General features: G+C 34.5%; 1 protein-coding gene across 3 annotated transcripts in view; it reads right to left on the reverse strand.

The window, feature by feature from the left end:
- The window catches only part of LOC131068003 (uncharacterized), a 73,831-nt gene that overhangs the window by 36,768 nt on the left and 16,663 nt on the right, over window positions 1-20,400 (reverse strand). For 2 of the 3 annotated variants that reach the window (XM_058003192.2, XM_058003194.2), the window contains exons 3-5: window positions 11,091-11,274; window positions 9,574-9,772; window positions 9,326-9,412 (exon numbers count right to left, since the gene is read on the reverse strand). In XM_058003192.2, the coding sequence (XP_057859175.2) occupies window positions 9,326-9,412; window positions 9,574-9,772; window positions 11,091-11,274 (470 nt within the window). The remainder of the gene's footprint in view (window positions 1-9,325; window positions 9,413-9,573; window positions 9,773-11,090; window positions 11,275-20,400) is intronic. The other variant, XM_058003193.2, reaches the window with a different exon arrangement.

The following is a 20,400-nucleotide window of genomic DNA, read 5'->3' on the forward strand; positions in this document are numbered from 1 at the left end:
GGGTGGCAACCGACAAGGTAAATTGTCTAGGGTATGAGGTCCTAGAAAAGGGCTGCATACCCGCTTTTATAAATTTATATGTTTTTTTATATGTCGAACTATGAAGTCTCTGTGCTTTCACGTAGGCAAGGCCATTTGCAATGAGCCCACAAGGCTTTAAGTCTGGCTCTTCTTTGAGTATGTCTGATCTTGCCACTCTTTTCTAAGTTATGTATTATCCTTGTGAGTTCGACGATAGATGATTGATCCAGTTAAAGTACTAATATGATTTACCTTGTCAGATGTGTATCTAGCATTTGATGGATCTAATACTGTGCATCTAGTGGTGTGGACTTGTATACAGGAACTTGTGATAGATCGACCCAAGTATTGTATAGGGAAGAGGAACTTAGGTATGAGGTAACATGTTTAATTAGTTATGTAGTGTTTAAACGAATCATTATTACCTTTAGTTTCAATTGAAGGTTATAGTGAGTATGATCATTATCACTTTTAATAAATATGCAATATGTCGTTGTTCAAAAAGAAAAAAAAAATTATTGCTACTTTTAGATGATGTTCACTTGGGTAAGGAGTGGGTATTACAATTCCACTCTCTAGACCTCCCTTCAATCCAAATCAACATCTTAGGGAAGTTTTAGAGAAATATTGATGAGGTTTCTTTCTACAACTCATTGAAACTAGAATACAAACTAACTTCAAAGGGTAGAGGTTTTAGAAAATCTAAGTAGAGGAGATTCAAGAATCACAAGAGGAAATTGAAACCTAGTTTATTGTCATCAAGAAATGGGTTCACAAACATCCTCCACAATATCTAATTCACAAGGCCATGCTGACATCACATAACTCAGGAAAGAAACATCTGGAAGGAGTCATCAAGGTTATGTTTTCTGATGATTCCCTCTTGAAGAAAACAAAATATCTTAGACAAGTTGCCTTTTAAATAGGTAAGTTTTTGGAATCTTGAAAAATTTCCCCTCATAGAGTGTGCTTTCAATGTATTGAAAGGAGTCACATAGGTTTTTTATATTGATAATGGGAATGGATTTTTTGTCGCCATTTTTGCTAATAAAGAATCCACAGATTCAACCCATAGAAACAAATATTGGTTCTACTTGGGTATTGGGTTACATACACAAATCTAGTTTCAAAAATTTGATCTAGTCTTTGCTTCCATTAAATTCATCCCCTTTTGGGCTCAACTCCCTTATCTGCCTTTGAAACATAGAGAGTCTATTTTAATAGAGACTTTGGGCAACCAAATGGGGATATCTCTCAAGCATGATCTTAGTTTTTTTTATAATCCAGATCTTCTAGTCTACTTTTGTTTCCTTTTAGATGGTGCAAAGATATTTCCAAATAACATTGTCATATAGTCAAAAAATGGTCATGGTTAGTATGTGCAAAGTGTCATCTCCAGGGACATATCATATTAGACTATCCAAAAACTAAAAGCTTATCACATAGTAGTACCGATTCTTTTGGCAAACCTAAGGAATTTGAGTCTATTCCCTTCTGGATAGACTCACTCCTATTTCCTAAGCTAGCCTTCATTCCAAATCCTCATTTTATATCAAACAAGATCCACCCAAAGTTCTTAAATGGTATTCTCAAAGGAGATATTGTTGGAGTATTTACTCCACTCTAGGACCTACAACCTATACAATAACCTTCACGGAGAGAAGAAAAATATTTTACTAGAAATAATGATGAATTAAGATAAAAGAAAATGTACACGAGCTCTACTTATAAAGGCAAGAGTGGTTATGAGAGCACCAATGGGGTGTAAGGGTAGGTACAACTACCTACCAACTATTGGCACAAAATACTAAATGTGGGTAACTAATAAAATAATATTAACCTTACCTAACACTTGGTAAATGATAATTTGCCTAAGTAAACTTAACCATGTGAGAAATATTAATTTAATCCAACATATACGAAGCATCAAATTGTTGCTTCAGTAGAAACACTTGTAGTTTCTGCTCAAGATTTTAGAACTTTTTTCAATGTTGATCCAAAAAATCAAGCTCAAATATTATTCTCTTTTTTGCTTCAGAATATATTCCCAAAAATGTTTTCCACTTACTCTTTAGGGAAACCTCCTTGATCTTTTGCAGTCCCACTTTGCTAATATCTAGCAAGGTTGGCTTAGTCTCTCCCTAGACATATTCAACTCTTATTCAAGAACCCATTCCTTAGGATCTCTAGATCTCCTTGTTTCGTAATTGGCACTCTTTTAAAAAAAGGTTGAAACCCAATCCCATCATCCTTCCTAATCCTATTGCCCCGAGATCTTTCCTGCCAAAGTCATTCCTCATATCCAAGTTTACCCCCTCCTTTCATCCTCTTCCTTACATTCCCTAGTCCGATCATCCTTAAAGAACCTTTGTCCCTCTCTAGTCTTCAAGAGCCATCCTTTGAAAGATCTCTTCCTTGCTGATTTGATGCCCTCTCTAAAAGGAGAAGTCTTTGAGAATATGGTAGGTGATCTACTTATTGAGGTTGCAGTTGAGTGAGTGGAAGAGATAGCTAATGAAATCCCTACCCATTCTATAGCTTTGCATATTCCTGAGGAACAAATCAGGGAGATGAGTCCCTTCTCCAGTTTATCACCTTCTATCTTTGACATAACACTATTGATTCATCAAATGAACCTTATACCTTCCCCATTGAAGAAGGATAAGAGCATGCCATCGAAATCCAAAAAGACAAGGGCATGAATTGCAATAGGCATTTAAACAAGTTTGGATAGTAAATTTAGATCAAGAAAGTCAAAAGAGGTAGCTTTAAAAACAATATTGGAAAATGGCATTAAATCGTGGAGAGAAAATCACTCTCCAAAGGTAAAAGGAAAATATTTTCCTTGAATGTTAAGGGCATAAATGCCCCTAACAAGAGACACCTCATTAAGTCCCAAATTGACAACAATGAGGCACTTTTGATAATATTGCAAGAAAATAAACTCTTAGAGAGCCAAGGCAAATCAATCTTTAAAAATTGGAAATAGTGGCAGTCTCATTTGGTCTCCTCAGAATGAGCCTTGGGGAATTGGCAGTATTATGGAAGCATCAGGAGACGAAGGTAGATCTCATAGATTTGAATGCCAATTGGATGGTAGTTAAGGTTACTCATTTTTATCAATCCTTCATGTGATTAATGTTTATGGTCCTACATCATCAGTTAGAAAACAAATCATTTGGGATTCTTTGTCAGCAGTTTTAGATTCTCTCTAAGATGAAAATGTGGTGCTAAGGGGAGACTTCAATGCAATTTTATCAATGATGGATAAAGTTGGAGGAATTATCCCTTTGGAAAAAAATAATGAAATATTTCAATGTCTTTGTTTCCAACAATGGTCTATTTGATTGTGCTCCCTTTAATGGTAGCTTCACATGGACAAATAGGAGAAGGGACTACAAGAAGATTGTTGTAAGACAACAATTTTTCTATCAATCCTTCTTAGATTCTTCATTATGGTGCAACTTCTGTCAAAATTATTCCCTTTATAGGCTTAAATCATTTTCCCCTCCAATATTCAGTTCCAACCCTCTCATCCCATATGAAGTCCAAGCCACACTTCAAATTTGAACAAATGTGGCTCAAAGATACATCTTTCCTCTCCCTTCTAAAAGGTTGGTGGATTAATGCTCTTTGCTTCCCTGGCTCCAGGATGTATCATCTTTGCAAAAAAACTCAGCTACATCAAAAGACAAATTATCCTTTAGAATAGATCTCACTTCAAAAATATTTTCTAGTCCAAAGTTAGCATAGAGAAACATTTATTTTCTCTCAATGAACAAATTTCCCAATGAGGTCTATCTATAAACTCTTATGATCATCAAAAGAATCTGCAAAAGGAATTAGAGGAGATTTTGGCAAGGGAGGAAATATACTGGAGATAAAAATCTAGAGAACTATGGCTCAAAGATGGAGACCGAAACACAATTTTTTTTCATGCTTTAGCTAAAACTAAGAAGCATTGCAATATTATCTTTCAAATCAAATATTTTAATGGCAATTTGTTGACTAAGGAGGAAAAAATTCAAGATAAAGAAGTTCATTTTTTCTCAACCCTTCTATCCAAAGGTCCTTCAGATCCAAACAAGGAAGCAATGGAAGAGGAAGTGCTTGGATGTATCCCAAAGTTGGTTTCTAGAAATTATAATCTTCACTTACAGTGCAAACCTTTTTCATTGCATGAAGTTAGAGTAGTATTTTTTATCTAATCAAATAAAGAATCAGGCCTAGATGGCTTTACAACTTTATTCTTTCAAAAATGTTGGGATTTTTTGGGGACAGACATATGGCAAGCCATCAAAGAATCAAGGAGGAATGGGGTAATATTAAAACAATTTAATGCAACTTTGATTGCCCTAATCCCAAATAATCCCTCCTCCTTTTCTGATTACAGACTAATTTCCCTTTGCAATTCTTTTTATAAGATCCCGACTAAAGAAATTTCAACTAGATTTGCATCTATCATCCCTAACATCATCTCTAAAGAAAAGGGAGGATTTGATCCAGGAAGGGAAACTATAGAGGGAGCCCTCATTGTTCATGAGATGTAACATATCAACAATGATTATCAAATTAGACATAATGAAGGCCTACGACATAGTGCATTGGGATTTTCTCCATAAATTTCTCTTATGTTTTGTTTTTTCAATAATGTGGTGTAAATGGTCCTTTCATGTATCTTGACGATGAAATTCTCAGTTCTTATGAATGGTGACTCATGTGGCTTCTTTCTTCTTCCCAAGAAATCAAACAAGGTGATCCACTGTCACAATCTCTTCATTTTAATGGCAAAGGCTCTCAGTCGATTCATAATTCTTCAACATTTATCCCTCAATTGGAAAGGAATCTCAATTCCTAACTCTCAGTTGTCTACAACCCAAATCCTTTTTATTGATGACACACTGTTATTTGGGGAGGCTATCATGGTAGAAGCTAAAGTTATCAAATCATCCCTATACAAGTATTGCTAATTATTAGGTCAGAAAATCAATACAAGCAAATCAAAGGTTTTTTTTAATACCCAGACCATTATTTCCAGTAGACTTCAAAACATGCTATGCTTTAAAAAAGATTCATCGCTAGGTAAATATCTTGGCATTCCCTTTTTTATTGGGGCTAATAAATCCTCCTATTGATTTGCAATCTCCTCTTCAATCCAAAGTAAAATCTCATCAATGCTCTCTACTATCCCCAATTACAAATGTTCATGCTTCAAATTCCAGAGGGTATTCTTTCAAATTTAGAACAGAAAATGAGAAATTTCTTATGGAGAGGGAATGTGGACAATAAGAACCAAATATTATTGATCTCTTGAGAGAACCTTTGTAAATCCAAATTAGTAGGGGGCAAAGGTATTCACAATTTAGAGTCTATAAATATGGCCTTAGGGGCTAAATTCTTCTAGAACCTATACTCCAAAGTCCAAACCATCCTCAAAATGGGCCAACCTCATCCACACAAAATATTTAGATTCAAATAAGCCTAAAAGAATCTTTACAATAGCAAATCCTCCTCTAGGTTCAAGAATGTGGAACTTTATGAAAAAGTGCAGAGATGTAATCCTTCTACATCTAACTTGGGTTATTCAAGATGGAAATAAGGCATTATTCTGGGAAGATTCTTGGCTTGGATAGATCCCTCTTGCTAAAAATCAAGTCCTATTAGAAGCAAAAATTTGTCCTTCAAAGCCACTATGGAGTCAAAGTGAGAGATTGCATGACCTGGTATCAAGAGAATAACATTACTTATTATAAATGGAAAGATTTTTCTAACCTCCCCTTTTTTCAAGATCAAAAGGACCTTCTCTCCCAGCTACTTCAATAAAGAGATCTACACCCAACATCCAAAGAATATTTTTTTATTTGGGTGACATCTCCCTCAGGCTAATATATAGTTAAAAGGGGTTACGAATATCTCAACTATCATAGACCCTATCTTTCTCCTTGGGCTTCTTTCATCTATTGGAATGAAGCGGTCTTGCCTAAAGTAGGTGCATTTGCATGCTATCCCTAAACCAAATGATCCTTACAAGTAATTGTTGAGAAAGACTAGGCATCTCTAAAAAATTAATTGTGGTCTTTGCAACTCTTCTCTTGAGACCTCAAACCACCTTCTCCTCTAATGTGACTTCACACAAAGATATTGGGATTGGTTAATGAACAAATTCAATTAGTCGGTTCCTTTACCAAATTCTTTTTCAGAACTCTTGAATTGTTGGCCACTTCTTCATCAAGACACTTTCTTTGGATGCATTTAAAAGTTTCTCCTACATTACTCATCTAGAGCCCTTGGTGGAAAGGAATAAAAGGATTTTTAGATCTCAAACTCAATCAGTTGAAGATGTGATTGAAGGGGTTGAGGCCTCTATCTCTAAGAATTTCAAAGCTTTTACTTCCAAAAATAAGAACCTTACCTCATTATTCACCTCTTAGGATTCAGACCTCTTAGTTGAATGGAAGCAGAGATCCCTTCCTTTTAAAGGTAGCCTATTGTTCAACCTTCCACTCAAAGTGGACAAAAAATCTATTAAATGGAAACCTCCCCCACAAGGTTTTGTCGAATTAAATTTTTACGGCTCTGCAAGAGGCAACCCTAGTCCATCAAGTTTGGGTTGTGTTATGAGATCACACATGAGTCGGATCATTTTAGCAGTTGCATCCAAAACACAAAATGGTACAAACAATGAAACTGAGGCTAAGGCTTTACTCCTTAGTCTCAAATTGGCAAAGAATAAGAACATTTCTCATCTAGCCATTGAAGGAAACTCTCTCCTAATAGTCAATACATTGAATTTGAGACGGATCAACAACTGGGGCCTGAATTACATCTTCTCAAAATGTTGGGAATTATTGAGGACATTTCAACACCATTGAATCTCCCACTGCTACAAGGAGGGAAAAAAATTAGTATACTTTCTAGCCAATGAAGGTGTCAACCTCCAAGATGGTAGCAGATATTTTTCAATTCACAAGCTCACCACATTTCCAAAGCTCAGGGAAGATTTGGCAACCCCATACCGAATTTCCAACTAATTTTTTGTTCATTTTGTAGTTCTCTTTTTCTGTGTTTGATTGTGATGCAGGTTTTTAATCTAGCTAGTTCTATCATGTTGAGATCAACATGATTTTATCTCCAATTTGTGTGAGATCCTAATCTGGCTCCAAAACTGTGCTATCGTACGACTGATAACTTTCATGTTATTTAGACAGAAAAACTGCAGAATAGACATAAAATGACTATAAGACTCAGCAGAAACGCTGCAGCCGCTGTCCTCCACAAAATATAACACGAAAGTTATCATCGTACAGCAATACATTTTTGGAGCCAAAATAGCTACAGCGGTACTAGTTGGTGATCAAGCTTTCACTCAATTTCATATCCCACCTAGTACATTGAACTCGCATATTGCCCACAGGCTGTACTGGTTGGTGATCAAGCTTTCGCACATCTTAAGTGTCCTTGGTTTGAGGTCCGTAGATCCAGATGACAATCCTTTATCCTTCAGCGTGGGAGATTAGACATGTTATCCGCTGTCTTCCCAAATCGCTTGTGCCTTTATTCCCTTCCCAATCATTAGATCACAAACACGACGATTGCCTTATCCCGCCATTAATTCAAGTGAGTTACCCACATGTGTGGCTTTCCTTAAATCTTCTTCTAAGCCTTTTTATTCTCATTCTTCTCTGGGCTCGTTAGCAGTTGCCAGGGCTCACTCCATGGCTACTTCTGCAAAACGCTCTAACCTGGCCTATCTTCCATACAATTTCAGAATTAACTTACCGGTGAGAAAATGGGAATTCCCCATTTCATGTCGGTGCTCCAACGCTCGATTGAGTAGCAATTTCACTCTGAAAAATCCTCAGATTGAGGAGGCCGCCATTAGAGAACTGATTGGGGAACATATACTTTCATCTCTATCTCCTCGCCTTCTCTTCCCCTGGCAGCTACTCTCTATATTCCTTTCTAATTGTCTTGACTTGTGCCAAGACATTGGTCAGCTTTCTCATATTGCTGGAGAGTTTATTCATGGTGAATATTTGCCTATCCAGTTGTTTGATGATGCAGTCAGATCCTACAACTTTCACAAGGGTGATGCAAAGATTAGCGACATCTTCCTACAAGAGGATCTTCAATCCAACCTGTCCATCACATCAATTTACGCTGCCTTCGAGATTGCCACTGAGGTGCAACTTGAGAACACCCTAGGTCGGGCTCTGTTGCCGTTTGGTGATATATTGGAGTCTTCCACATTGGAGGTTATTCAGATCAAATTCAGGGCTATTGCTTCCTTGCTCAACTTTGAGAGCCTCTTGGTTCTTGCATCACCCATGAAGAGTTTCTCATTGTTTGCTTTGCTAGGCCGAGGTTTCATCTCTGTCACAATGTCTGTTTGACTCAAGGTACGTCCTAAAATTCCACGCTTATCGAAAGAGACCCACAGACTTTCCCATGAAATGTCTCAAAACTGTCTTGTCCATCAGAAGAGATCCAGACTTGGAGTCCTCTGGTAAGGAGGGTGACAGCAACAAAAATACCTTGTTGTTGACATCTTGTTATCTCCTTGTGTATGTACATTATGTTTTGGCTTGTGTTGGGCTTAGCCAGCTTTCTGTGAATCAATTCTATGTAAATTCAGTAGTGGGGGGTTGAGCATTGCTTCCCCTCTCCCTATTCATATTCAATTGTTTTGTTCTCACAAGTCTCAGTCTTTTTCAGCAGAGGTCGAGATTGGCTCCCTCCTTGAATAGGGCTTTTACAAATTTGATATTCCTTATGCTGAGTTTGAGCAAGTCTCCCTCCTTTTGGTCTCATTTCTAGTTGAGGTTGAGTCATGCTCCCTCCTCATATGCTGTTTTTTAAAAAATCTATATATGATATTTCTTTTGCCTTAAAAAAAAACTACACCTAACCTCCTCATAAAGGTTTTGAGGACTTGATAATTTACAATGAAGGATAATCCACAATGAGTTAGGATGATCCACCTTCTTTAATAGAATGTGCTAATCTCACTTTATTCAAATGTATCAATTTGAAAAATGTTAATTAGTTTTAAGCTAATGCATAATCTAGTAATCATTATTTTTACATTTTACCTTGAGAGATAATCTTGACGTAAGGAAAGTTGAAAAAAACATGATTTTCTTTCTTAATTTTATCCATCAACAAATGCACTTTTTTGGAATGTGATTTTCTCTAGAATAGTGTCCTAGGATATAAACATGTTAAATTTAAATAATTATAATATATGTGTTTGAATATATCATGAAAAGATCAAAGGAGTAGAAAATTAATTTTAGATATGTACCTTCTTGAGTTCAAGTTGTTTGCCATTTGTATCTTTCTTGCGACATGTTAACCGTAAATGAATACTAGAATTCAAATTGTCCCCAACCTACATTAGTAACATCTATTAAGTCAACTTCTTGTATCAATACAAATAAAACTTTAGATTAAATAAAAAGTGATAAAGCATTATAATTACATTTAATTATTGTTTTAAATTACTTCTTATTTAGAAAAAAGATTGCACCAATACAATGAAGAAATAGTTACCATAATTATATAGACAACTTTCTCTTTCAATGCTGGTGTTTCTAAACTTGTAATGGTCTTTTCCTTTAGGGCTTCAAAAAGATCTTTTGGAATGTGTCTATCAAATATTTTTTTCAATAAAAATTGATGGCTTATTTCACGCTTCCAAATTTTCTCCAGGGTATATAAGCTAACACATTCATGCCATGGTAACCTAACACTACATCACAATGATTGGTTAGAAAGTTAACTTCTATTTTACACCAAAATCATATTTACATATTAAATATAATTAAGATTCTTCAATAATATGTTATGTAATATAATTCTTTTCATTATGACCAAAATCAAAAAATTAAAATCTATAATTATATATGTAATGTCTACTTAATTTTATTTTTTTTAATAATATGAATGACAATTTATGATATCCATATCTATTTCTTTTGACATGAAAACATCAACAATCAAAACAACTAAATTGTTAAGTTATTTCTATGAAAAATTGGAATACTAATAAGAATAAATATAAGCATCCAACATATCATGGTGCTATGACTAAACCTTAAAGCATATTTATAATTGAATATTGATATCATTGTTTCCTTTTCTCAAGCTTTGAATAAATTATTATTATCCCTAAAACTTGTGTCCCACTTCATATCACCAATAGAAAAAGATAACTTTCTTAAACAATCTACAAATATCCTTATTACTTTTTTATTAATATAGTTAGTCATTATAGAAAAATAGCTTATGTATTCACTAAACTATTATTTTTTAGTGTAAAAAGTTATCGGTTATGTACATTATAATTATTATTTTATTCTTTAGTAGACACGTTCTTTATCTAAGTTCTAAAGCACCTTTGGAGATTGTAGATTGAATTTGTTAAATAATAGAAAACTAATCTCAATCCAATGTGAAAGTAGTGAATTTTTTTTGGCTAATATACTTTAGTCAAATTGTTATTTTTTTCTTTTACAATCATTGACATCCTTTGCTCCAATACATAGCTATGATGTTTTGATAGCATGTGACTAAAATTCAGATCTTCAACCTAAGACTCCATTGATTCTTATAAGCTTGATTGATGTGTTCTAATTTAGGTGGCTCATTGGTTTGTCTTTTCATTACTTTTTTTCTTTGTTTTTTCTCTACCCTAAGTCTTTGCTATTGTAACTAGATGTCTTTTGGAATCTTATTAGCTCATTTTTTTCAATAGTGGTCCTAACAAGTATTTATTTCTTCTAAAGTGTTTGCAAATAATTCAAAATTATTTTTTCTCATTCTTTTAAGTGTATAAGTTTTTCAAAAAAGTGAAAGATCTTGATAATATTTTATAAGCTAAATATTGCCCAAATTTTCCATTTCTAGATTATATTTATATTTTAGGAAAACCTAAAAAATGTTGTCTAATTAAAAATGAAAGTAACATTTATAAAATACATAAAAGCACCATTATAAAATCTAATGATTTTTATGTAAGAGAATACTAAACATGGGAAGAAATTGAGTGAAGAGAAAAAGGAATGCACCTATGAAAGAGAATTTTTCCAAATCGTATTGTAAAAGCAGGTTTGGCATAGTCAACCTTTGACTTTTTGACATGATTCTCAAGTCTTTGAAAACATTGTCTTAAATCACCCTTTATTTTCTCACACGTATATCTCCATGGATGGGTTGCATTGATCATTAAGAATCTCATATCATTTTCCACATCTAACTCAAAAACAAAGAAAAACATTAATACAAACTAAAAACTATCATTGAAGTTGGTCAAAAAGAAAATTAACATGGAAAGTTTATAGAAAAAATGAGGCAATATCTTGAATTTTAGAACGTAATTTATTCATTTCAATGCTTAATTATGAATCCTCTTAATCAACAATAAAAATTGATGTTGAGAAAAAATATGCATCTTCAATAATCTTGAAGTAAATTATCAAATGCCATGGATATAAAACTCTATGGTAATAGCTAATTCAAACAAACAAAAAATATTGAAATAAATTTAAAAATTTTCATTGAAATAGATCTCAAACAACTCTTAAAAATGAATCCTATTTTTTTCACTAATCTTTGAACTTACAATTTTAAAAAAATACATAACTTTTACAAACTAAAAATCAAGAAAAATACCTATACCAATTTTAAAAATAATAATAATTGAAGTACCCTTAATTTTTTTAAAATTAAAATCAAGTGAGATGAACAAAGAATTTAACAAATTTTAAATTAATTGCTATTGAAATAGCCCTAAACGATTTTATTCACAATGGTATAGCTATTAGCATTTTAAAACAATCTAAAAATTAAGAAAAATAATTCCAAAGGGTTGTGGTGTAATAGTAAAAGTTGCATCCATAAAGAGAGTGCCCTAAGCTCAAGTAAGAACCACAATAATGCAACCCATACTATGGAGGACATATAATGTATGCAAGGTTGAGGTGTGTTCCTTGTAAAATTGGTGTAAGATAGATTATATTCCTAGTTACCTTCAAATATTTGAATATTCTTTTCATTGCTTGATCATGAGATTGCTTTGGATTAGCCTGATATCTGGCAACCAAAAATACAACATGCATAATCTCCAGTCTTGAAGCAATCAAATAAAATAGTCCTCCAATCATAGAACTATACTATTTTTGATCAACTTTCGGAAATCCATCATCCTTACTTAACTTGCAACTAGTAGTCATAGGAGTTCCAACTAGTTTACAATCCTTCACACCAAACTTCTTTAACATCTCTTTGATATCCTTGGTTTGAGAAATGAAAATACCATCTTCTCACTGTATAACTTGAATACCAAGGAAAAATTATAACTCACCAATTCTTTCTGCATTTCTTCTACAAATATTGTACAAATATGATCATCTCCTCCAAAAATGATATCATCGACATACACAACAATTATCAACGCCTTCAACTTTGAAATAAAGATTACTATCTGCTATACCTTTCTTGAAGTTTTGCTACAAAAAATATTTGTCCAACCTTGCATAGCAAGCTCTGGGAGCTTGCTTGAGTCCATAGAGTGCCTTCTTGAGTCTACAGACCATATCCTGATCTTTTGACAACTAAAACCCATTTGGTTGTTCAATATACACATCTTCTTCAAGTTCTCTATCCAAGAATGCTAACTTGATATCCATTTGATATACCTTAATGTTCTTATATGCAACAAATGCAAGAAACATCCTTATAGCTTCTATCCTAGCTACAAGAGCAAAAGTTTTCTCAAATTCTATACCTTCAACTTGTGAATAGCCTTTGCAAAGCAGTCTTGCCTTGTTCCTTGACTTTTCCATCCTCATTCAACTTATTCTAGAACACCTACTTTATTCCTATCACATTCTTGTCCACCAATCTAGGTACCAGTTCCCATGCCTGATTTTTTCAATTTGATTTAGCTCCTCTTCCATATATTTCATCCAACCTTCATCCTTGGTAGGTTCTACAAAAAACTTTGTCTTCACCTAACATAGAAAACATAAATTTGCTAGTTCACTAGTCTCAACAAGTCTTCTTCTTGTCTGAACTACTTTGTCTTTTTCTCCAATGATCTAATCTTTTGAATGTTTGTTCTACACATAATTTGCAAGTGTCTTGGGTCGTTGTCCAAGTTTCTTCTCTTCTACATTTGTCTCTTCCTCATCTTTTGCAACTTCCTTCTCTTTCATAGCAATATGAGTATTTTCTATCTCAACCTAAGGTTCGGGTGCAAAATGATTCCATTCTTCACTCTCTTTGACATTCATTCTTTCTACAATCTTCTTCAGCCTCTTGTTGTAACACCAGTAAGCCTTTTCTATTTTTAGAGTGTCCCAAGAATATTCCTTCATCTAATCTTGCATCAAAATTTCTCAAGTACTCTTCATCTCTTCTTATGTAACACTTGCTTCTAAATATTCTTTAAAAATACTTGACAATAGATGATCTACCATGCCATAGCTCATAAGGTGTCTTTGTGGGATTCTTTTTTACTTTTACCCTGTTAATAATACACACAACAGTATGCACAACTGTTTTCCAATTTACACATTTGGTAGGTTAACATATTTCAACATAGTTCTAGACATCTCAACAACAATCCCTTTCTTTCTCTCAAAAACTCCATTCTATTTTGGAGTCAGGTAGACATAGATAATTGCCTTCTAATACCATGTTCTTCACAAAATCCATCAAACTCGTTTGATGTAAATTCTCGTCCTCTATCAGACCTCAAACAATTGATTTTAGCATCTATTTGATTCTCAACCATAGATATGAATATCTTAAATCTATCAAATGCTTCATACTTTTCTTTTAATAAAGTAAGTCATGTCATTCTAGAATAATCATCAGTAAGCAACATAAAATACGTTTCACCATTTAGTCCTCTTGTCCTTGTAGGTCCGCATAGGTCTGTATGAATCAACTTTGAGGGCCTTGTAGTAGAATATTCCTTGTTCTTGAATTTGTTCCTTGTTTGTTTTCCCATCTGACATTCCTTGCACATTGTATTAGCAAGTTTGATAATCTTTGGTAAACTCTGACAACATGAATTTAATTGATCTTCACCATGTTGTCAAAGTTAACATGTCCCAACCTTTTGTGGCATAATCAACAGTCACTACTTTGCACCAACAAACTATTACTTTTCTCTATTTTCTTTCACATAGTAGACATTGACATTATTTTTTTATGCCTTTTGCAACTAAACTTTCAGAACCTCCTTTTCTGATCTCACATCTGAACCCATGAAATATGAGCTTGTAGCCTTTACTGCACAAATGACTCACACACAAAATATTATGCCTCAAACCTTTAACACAATAAACATCATTCTTCTTATGCTTACCAACAATAGTTATGGTTCCTTTATTGTGAATAGGTGTTACCTCCTCACCAACAAACTTCATTGATCCACCATCATACTTTTCAAAGTCTATCAATTTATTTCTATCACTTGTCATATGATTTGAGCACCCAGAATCAATTACACAAGCTTTAGGTTCCACTTTTGCATATAGTGCAATCTTCACAGTCATTAAACTTTCACTATTATTCTCATCATGTAGAGTATTAGACCTTTCACTATCCTTTTCTTCTATGGCTAAAAACAATGATTCTTCATTTGATTCATCACCATCTTCATCTTCAAAGGAGTAGGTTTCCATTGAACAAAAACTCATTTTAGACTTATCATTATCGTGTCTCCTATAATTATATTTTATATTGTTATCAACATTTGACCTCTTATAGTTATCCTCCTTGAAAGTACATCTAGAAACATAATGACCGATTATTCCACAATTAAAATATTTAAAAGGAAACTTACCTTTTTATTTTCCAAATCCTTTCTTTATTCTTCTCACAAAGTTTGCTTTCACTCCATCTATGTCATTGGCATTGCTTGAAATAGGTTCATCTTCAAACTTCTTGTAACTTTAAACGATACTTCCTTCTTCTCATTGCGTTGCTCACCAAATATGAAATCTCAAAGGTAAAGAGTGATCCATGGAACTGATCCAAGGTATGTTTATCCATATCATGACTTTCATCAATAGCAAACTTCTTAGGATTATAGCTTTTAGATAGTGTTATAATTACTTTTCCTACAACTTCACTTTCTTCCATTGTTTCACCAATACCCATGATCGCATTGACTACCTCATTCACTCATTGCATGTAACTTGAATCATTGCTCATCTTCAGACATCCTTAATGTCTTAAACTTGTGCTTTAGATTATGTAATTTGACTTGCTTATTCTTCTCATCTCCTTAATAAATGTTGCTCAATTTTTCCCAAATTTTCTTTGCACATGTGCATCCATTGATCTTAAAAAACTTTGAGTCACTCAAACTACTAACAAGTATATTTCATTCCTTGGCATTATTTTCATTATTCTTGATCTTGTTTGGAGTAGTAGGTCCACCATTTGGACCAATATAATCAGTCTTGAAATGTCCCATATTCCAAGCAATAGAGAATTCAAATGATATTCCATCCACAACTTCCAAGCAGAGTAATTTTTACCATCAAACTTCGGTACCTTCAAATAGATTTCATGCCCCATCCTAGACCTCCCTCAAGCAGTTAAGCTTATCTCAAAGGAACCTTGCTCTAATACCAATTGTTGAACAACACAGGACAGAGAGGGGGTCAGTCTGGACCTTAAAACTACTTATAATCCTTTAAACTTCAAAACACAATTAATTTATCTCTACAATTATGAGACATGAAAGCACAAAGCACAACACACACAAGAACACTAGATTTACGTGGAAAACCAAGGAAGGAAAAACCACAGTGAGAATCACACTCACACTATGAGTAACTAATTACATTTTTTTAGGCTCAAGGTCAAGGAGCTAACTGCACCTAATTGGACTTGCAAAACTAAAGCACATAACCTTAGGGCAAGATACAAGGGACTTACAATATTGAGACACATAACCTCAAGGAAAGATACAAAGAAATGCATAGGTTGTCAAAGGACTCATTGTCTTGTGCTAGACATAGAGAATAATAAATTGTAATGAACCTCTTGATCATGAAACTATCCTTGAACCACTATGTCAAATGAACAATATCATGACAAATATCTCTAAATTAATTCAATGTCTCAACATTGTTATACTGAAGATGTGATCATCAAAGCACATCATAGATCGAAATTTGTACTTTTCAACTTGAAAATCATTAACATCCAATTTACAACAATCCATGCACCAAATAACACATCCACACTTCCATTTATACAAGATTATACATTGAAGCCCTTTACTAGGTCGGTCACAGATATAGTATACATGAATTATATAAACTTGGCCACCTTGACTGAAAAAACATAACGTAGACCACTCTAGGAGATAAAAGGGACCCAAAGACATCACAATAAATATTCCTAGGCTAGTTCCAATAAACTGCACATGCTAGAACAATAATGGAACACGTAAACCAGTCAGCGCAAAAGCATCACCCAATGCAAAATACTCAATGTGGATCTACACAAACCATGGTGAGACCCATATCAACATTCTAAATCAACCTCCAATGTATATATGGACCAAAAAAGTATGATCCAAATAAGATACACCACTCAAGTTAGCCAGAGACCAACATAGCCAACAACACTGAACACATAGCAACATAACTTCACTTTCCAAACAAACCAACATTAGAGATCTTAACTAGAACATTGCACAAACCATATGAACATTTCCTCGAAGACGCAACACTTGAATCACTATAGTGGAGCAATACAAAGAATTCTCCAGACCAGTCCTAACAAACAACCTCACTATCAACAAACCGCCACAACCAACTTTATAAACTAAGCAATTGAGAACCTAAAAACATGATAGTGCAACATCCACAAAACATAGACATTATATCCAATTAACCACAAGACATCATCATCAAGAATCAAAGGAATGAAGAGAATTCTTCCATAAAGGCATTAAATACTCTTTCTTGGATATTGTAACTTCCACTACTCCAGTCTTCTAGAAACACCTCATACTTACTCAACATCAAGTGCATCATACAACATAACAACATTTGAACACTCATTTTTGGAGCATCTACAACATCTGCATCAATGATCATACCAATGGAAATACAACACAAGACAAGTTTCCAATATTACCTATAGGAAAATGAACTTGTTTATAAATATTTATGAAAATATTTGGAGCCATAATATCATTTTATCATAATAAAAATATTTCAATGGATTATTGTACAAAAGAAATCTTTGCTCAAGACAATCTTGTTAAAATACACATCATGGTACCTAACATATCATTTAGATGTGTTGGTTTTAAATTGTATTTATATATTATCATAAGTTAATTAGGGAGTCTTTGTTAGGAAGTTATTTTACTAGTTTTAGTTTGTGAATCTTGCAAAATGTGTCTGATGAATACTAAGAGGGGGGGTGAATTAGTATACCAAAAAATATTGTAAACAAACTCTTAAACAGTTTAGCAGATAACTGGTACAACAATTTCACTAATAAACTGGTTAAGATAAATGCAAACCAAATAGAAAACAAAGCATTCACCCACAAGAGAACAATCACCATAACACAAGATATTTGATGTGGAAACCCAAATGGGAAAAACCACGGTGAGCAGAAACTCACAAGTAACTATTTGTAGAATAGAAACCATACCGGTTAAGGTCAGACCGGTTAAGGTCATACAATGTTCTTCACCATAACAGATCCTATTAGGAATCTAGATCTCTGTTAGGAGATAAGTCCTATTAAAGACTACCTTGTTAGAGGATTTCAGATCCATAGTTGTGAACCACCTTGTTAGAGGATTTACAAAGGCTTTGCTAGGCCTACTCGGTTAAGGTTTTCAGGCTTGTCGAAGAGGTGAGTAATCAACAAGTGAGTGATCTAGCTAATAGCATAGTCTTCTTAATTAGATCCTTGATAGCTCATTGTTAATGCATTTCAACATTGCTTCAGTCTTCAATATCTTCACACTCTAACTCTTCACACAGACCTAATCTGCTCTACAATGATCGCACATAACCTTTTTTCGATCACACATCTCACACATATCTCTATCTTTTATAAACCCTAGACATGATGTCCTTATAAAGGAAATTGATTTCATGTCGGTCCAATAGGATTAGACTACAAGTTCCTAGGTTCAGTGTATCTAGACACATTTGGTAACACGACACAAAATCACTGCCAAAGTGTTGGTGGATAATAACTCATCACATATTACAGAAATACCGCTTCGTAACTCATCACAAAGTAATACCAGTTAATACAATATGCTGATTACCGGTTGTCAAAAATGAAGACTGGAAAATGTTAACTACCTCTTTGTTCCTTCGTACCGCTTGAGCTCCTCAAATCGCTTGGGATCCTCATACCACTTGGGTCTTCATACAATCTGTGACCAGTAAACATCTTCTGCAAAACATCGATAGTCTAAAGACTATACATTCAATAATACACAATACCGATTGGAACAATTACCGGTTGAGCATAACTCATACATCAAGAAAGTGTGTGTCCATCAATGACAATCAAAACATCATCAAAATGCCAACAATCTCCCCCTTTGGCATTGATGGCAACACTTAGGAAAATTTTGACATCTAAGTGTTTTTACAACAAAAAATTGCGATAATCAAAATTACTCCCCCTAAGCATATACATTATCCCTTTTGCAGAAATTACAATGTACACTACTTCCCAAAATGGTAACATGAAAGTATACATGAAATGGTAACATTCACCAAAATTTCAAGTACACTACTCCCCCTTTGCCAACAATGACAAAGTAATGAAGAATAACCCATGTTTCCTTATATAATAAAAGAGTAAATGTTCATGACAACAAGGAATGAAATTTATCAAAAACAGATTTAAAGTCCTGCATAAAAGTTTTCATGGCCAATGCCCATGACTCAAGTAATGAGGTAGCAACCTCATTTTCAGTCTTCAGCTGGAATGCCAGTTCTTCCATTGCATCAATGGTACTCATCTCTTGAGTTACCATGATAGCTTCCAGATTGAGAAAACATTTCTGAAGAATCTGCAGTCTTGGCCATAGGAGTAGTTGAAGCTCTTGCAAATCTCTGGTCCGGTTGCTGATCTCTGAGTCCATCTTGGCTATCTGTTGTTGATAATGATGAACCGTTTGCCCATATGTAGTGAATGAATCATATGGCATCTTGAAATTGATGATATAAGCTTGTAACTTCGATTGGAGTTGAGCTTTCTGTTTAAGCACATCATCACAAAATAGATGGGGTTGGCAGATTTTACTCAACAGTAATTTACCTTCACCCATAGCAACACTGATATCATTCTACTGTTTGAGTAGTTGTGACCGAAGCTCATTCATTTTCTTGACTAAGGTAGTGTTGAGTGCCTTTTCATGATTCTTCTTAGCAGTGGCTTCAACAACATCTTCCAAGCATTGTACCTAGTCCTCCACTACGGTACAAAGAAGTTTAAGCTTGGATGGAGAGGAATCGGTACTGGGAAGGTTGGTACCGGGAATCAGACTGGTAAGGGTGTCAACTGCAATTTGTATGACATCTTGTTCCTTCTTCCTCCGCAATGCTTCTAGTCTCTCCTGTGCAAGTTTGATACTTTGAAGCAGCTCAGACTCATCTGCTGATTGAAGATTAATAGGACTGGTGGTATCAACCTGTGTGGCTTGACCACCGGTTGCCTTAGGAGTCTCCGCTTGTTTGGTCTTCTCTGCTTCCTTCTCCTCTTCTGCTATTTTCTTTTCCTCTTCTTTTTTCTTTTGCTCCTCTTTCTCCTTCTCCATTTCTTCTTTCTTCTTGTCCTCTTCCTTCTTTTTCTTCTCTTCCTCCTTCTTCCTTTCTTCTTCCTTCCTCTTGTCTTCTTCTTCTTTCTTCTTCTCTTCTTCTTTCCTCTTCTCCTCTTCTTTTCTCTTCTCTTCTTCTTTCCTCTTCTCCTCTTCTTTGCTCTTCTCCTCTTCTTTCGTATTCTCTTCCTCTTTTCTCTTAATTTCCTCTTGCCTTGCTTTTTCCGCTTGCTCTTTCTCTGTTTTCTCTTTATCAACCTTTTCCTTGTCCTGTTTCTCTCTCTCTCTCTCTCTCTACTTTTTCTTTGTCCTATTTTTCTTTCTCTACTTTTTCTCTGTCTTGTCTCTCTTTCTCAACATGTTCTTTGTCAGGAGTGACATCCTCAACATCTAATGCATCCACATCAATGGGGTCAATTTGTTCTATCACTCTGTCACCTTCATTGTCAAATGCTTCATCCGGTTGACCCGAGGATAGATCGGGTGCTTTATCAGCCTGCTTGGCAACTTCAGATACTCAGTGCATTCTGACAACAGCTTTA

Source organism: Cryptomeria japonica, chromosome 6 (assembly GCF_030272615.1).
Source record: "Cryptomeria japonica chromosome 6, Sugi_1.0, whole genome shotgun sequence".
NCBI lineage: Eukaryota > Viridiplantae > Streptophyta > Pinopsida > Cupressales > Cupressaceae > Cryptomeria > Cryptomeria japonica.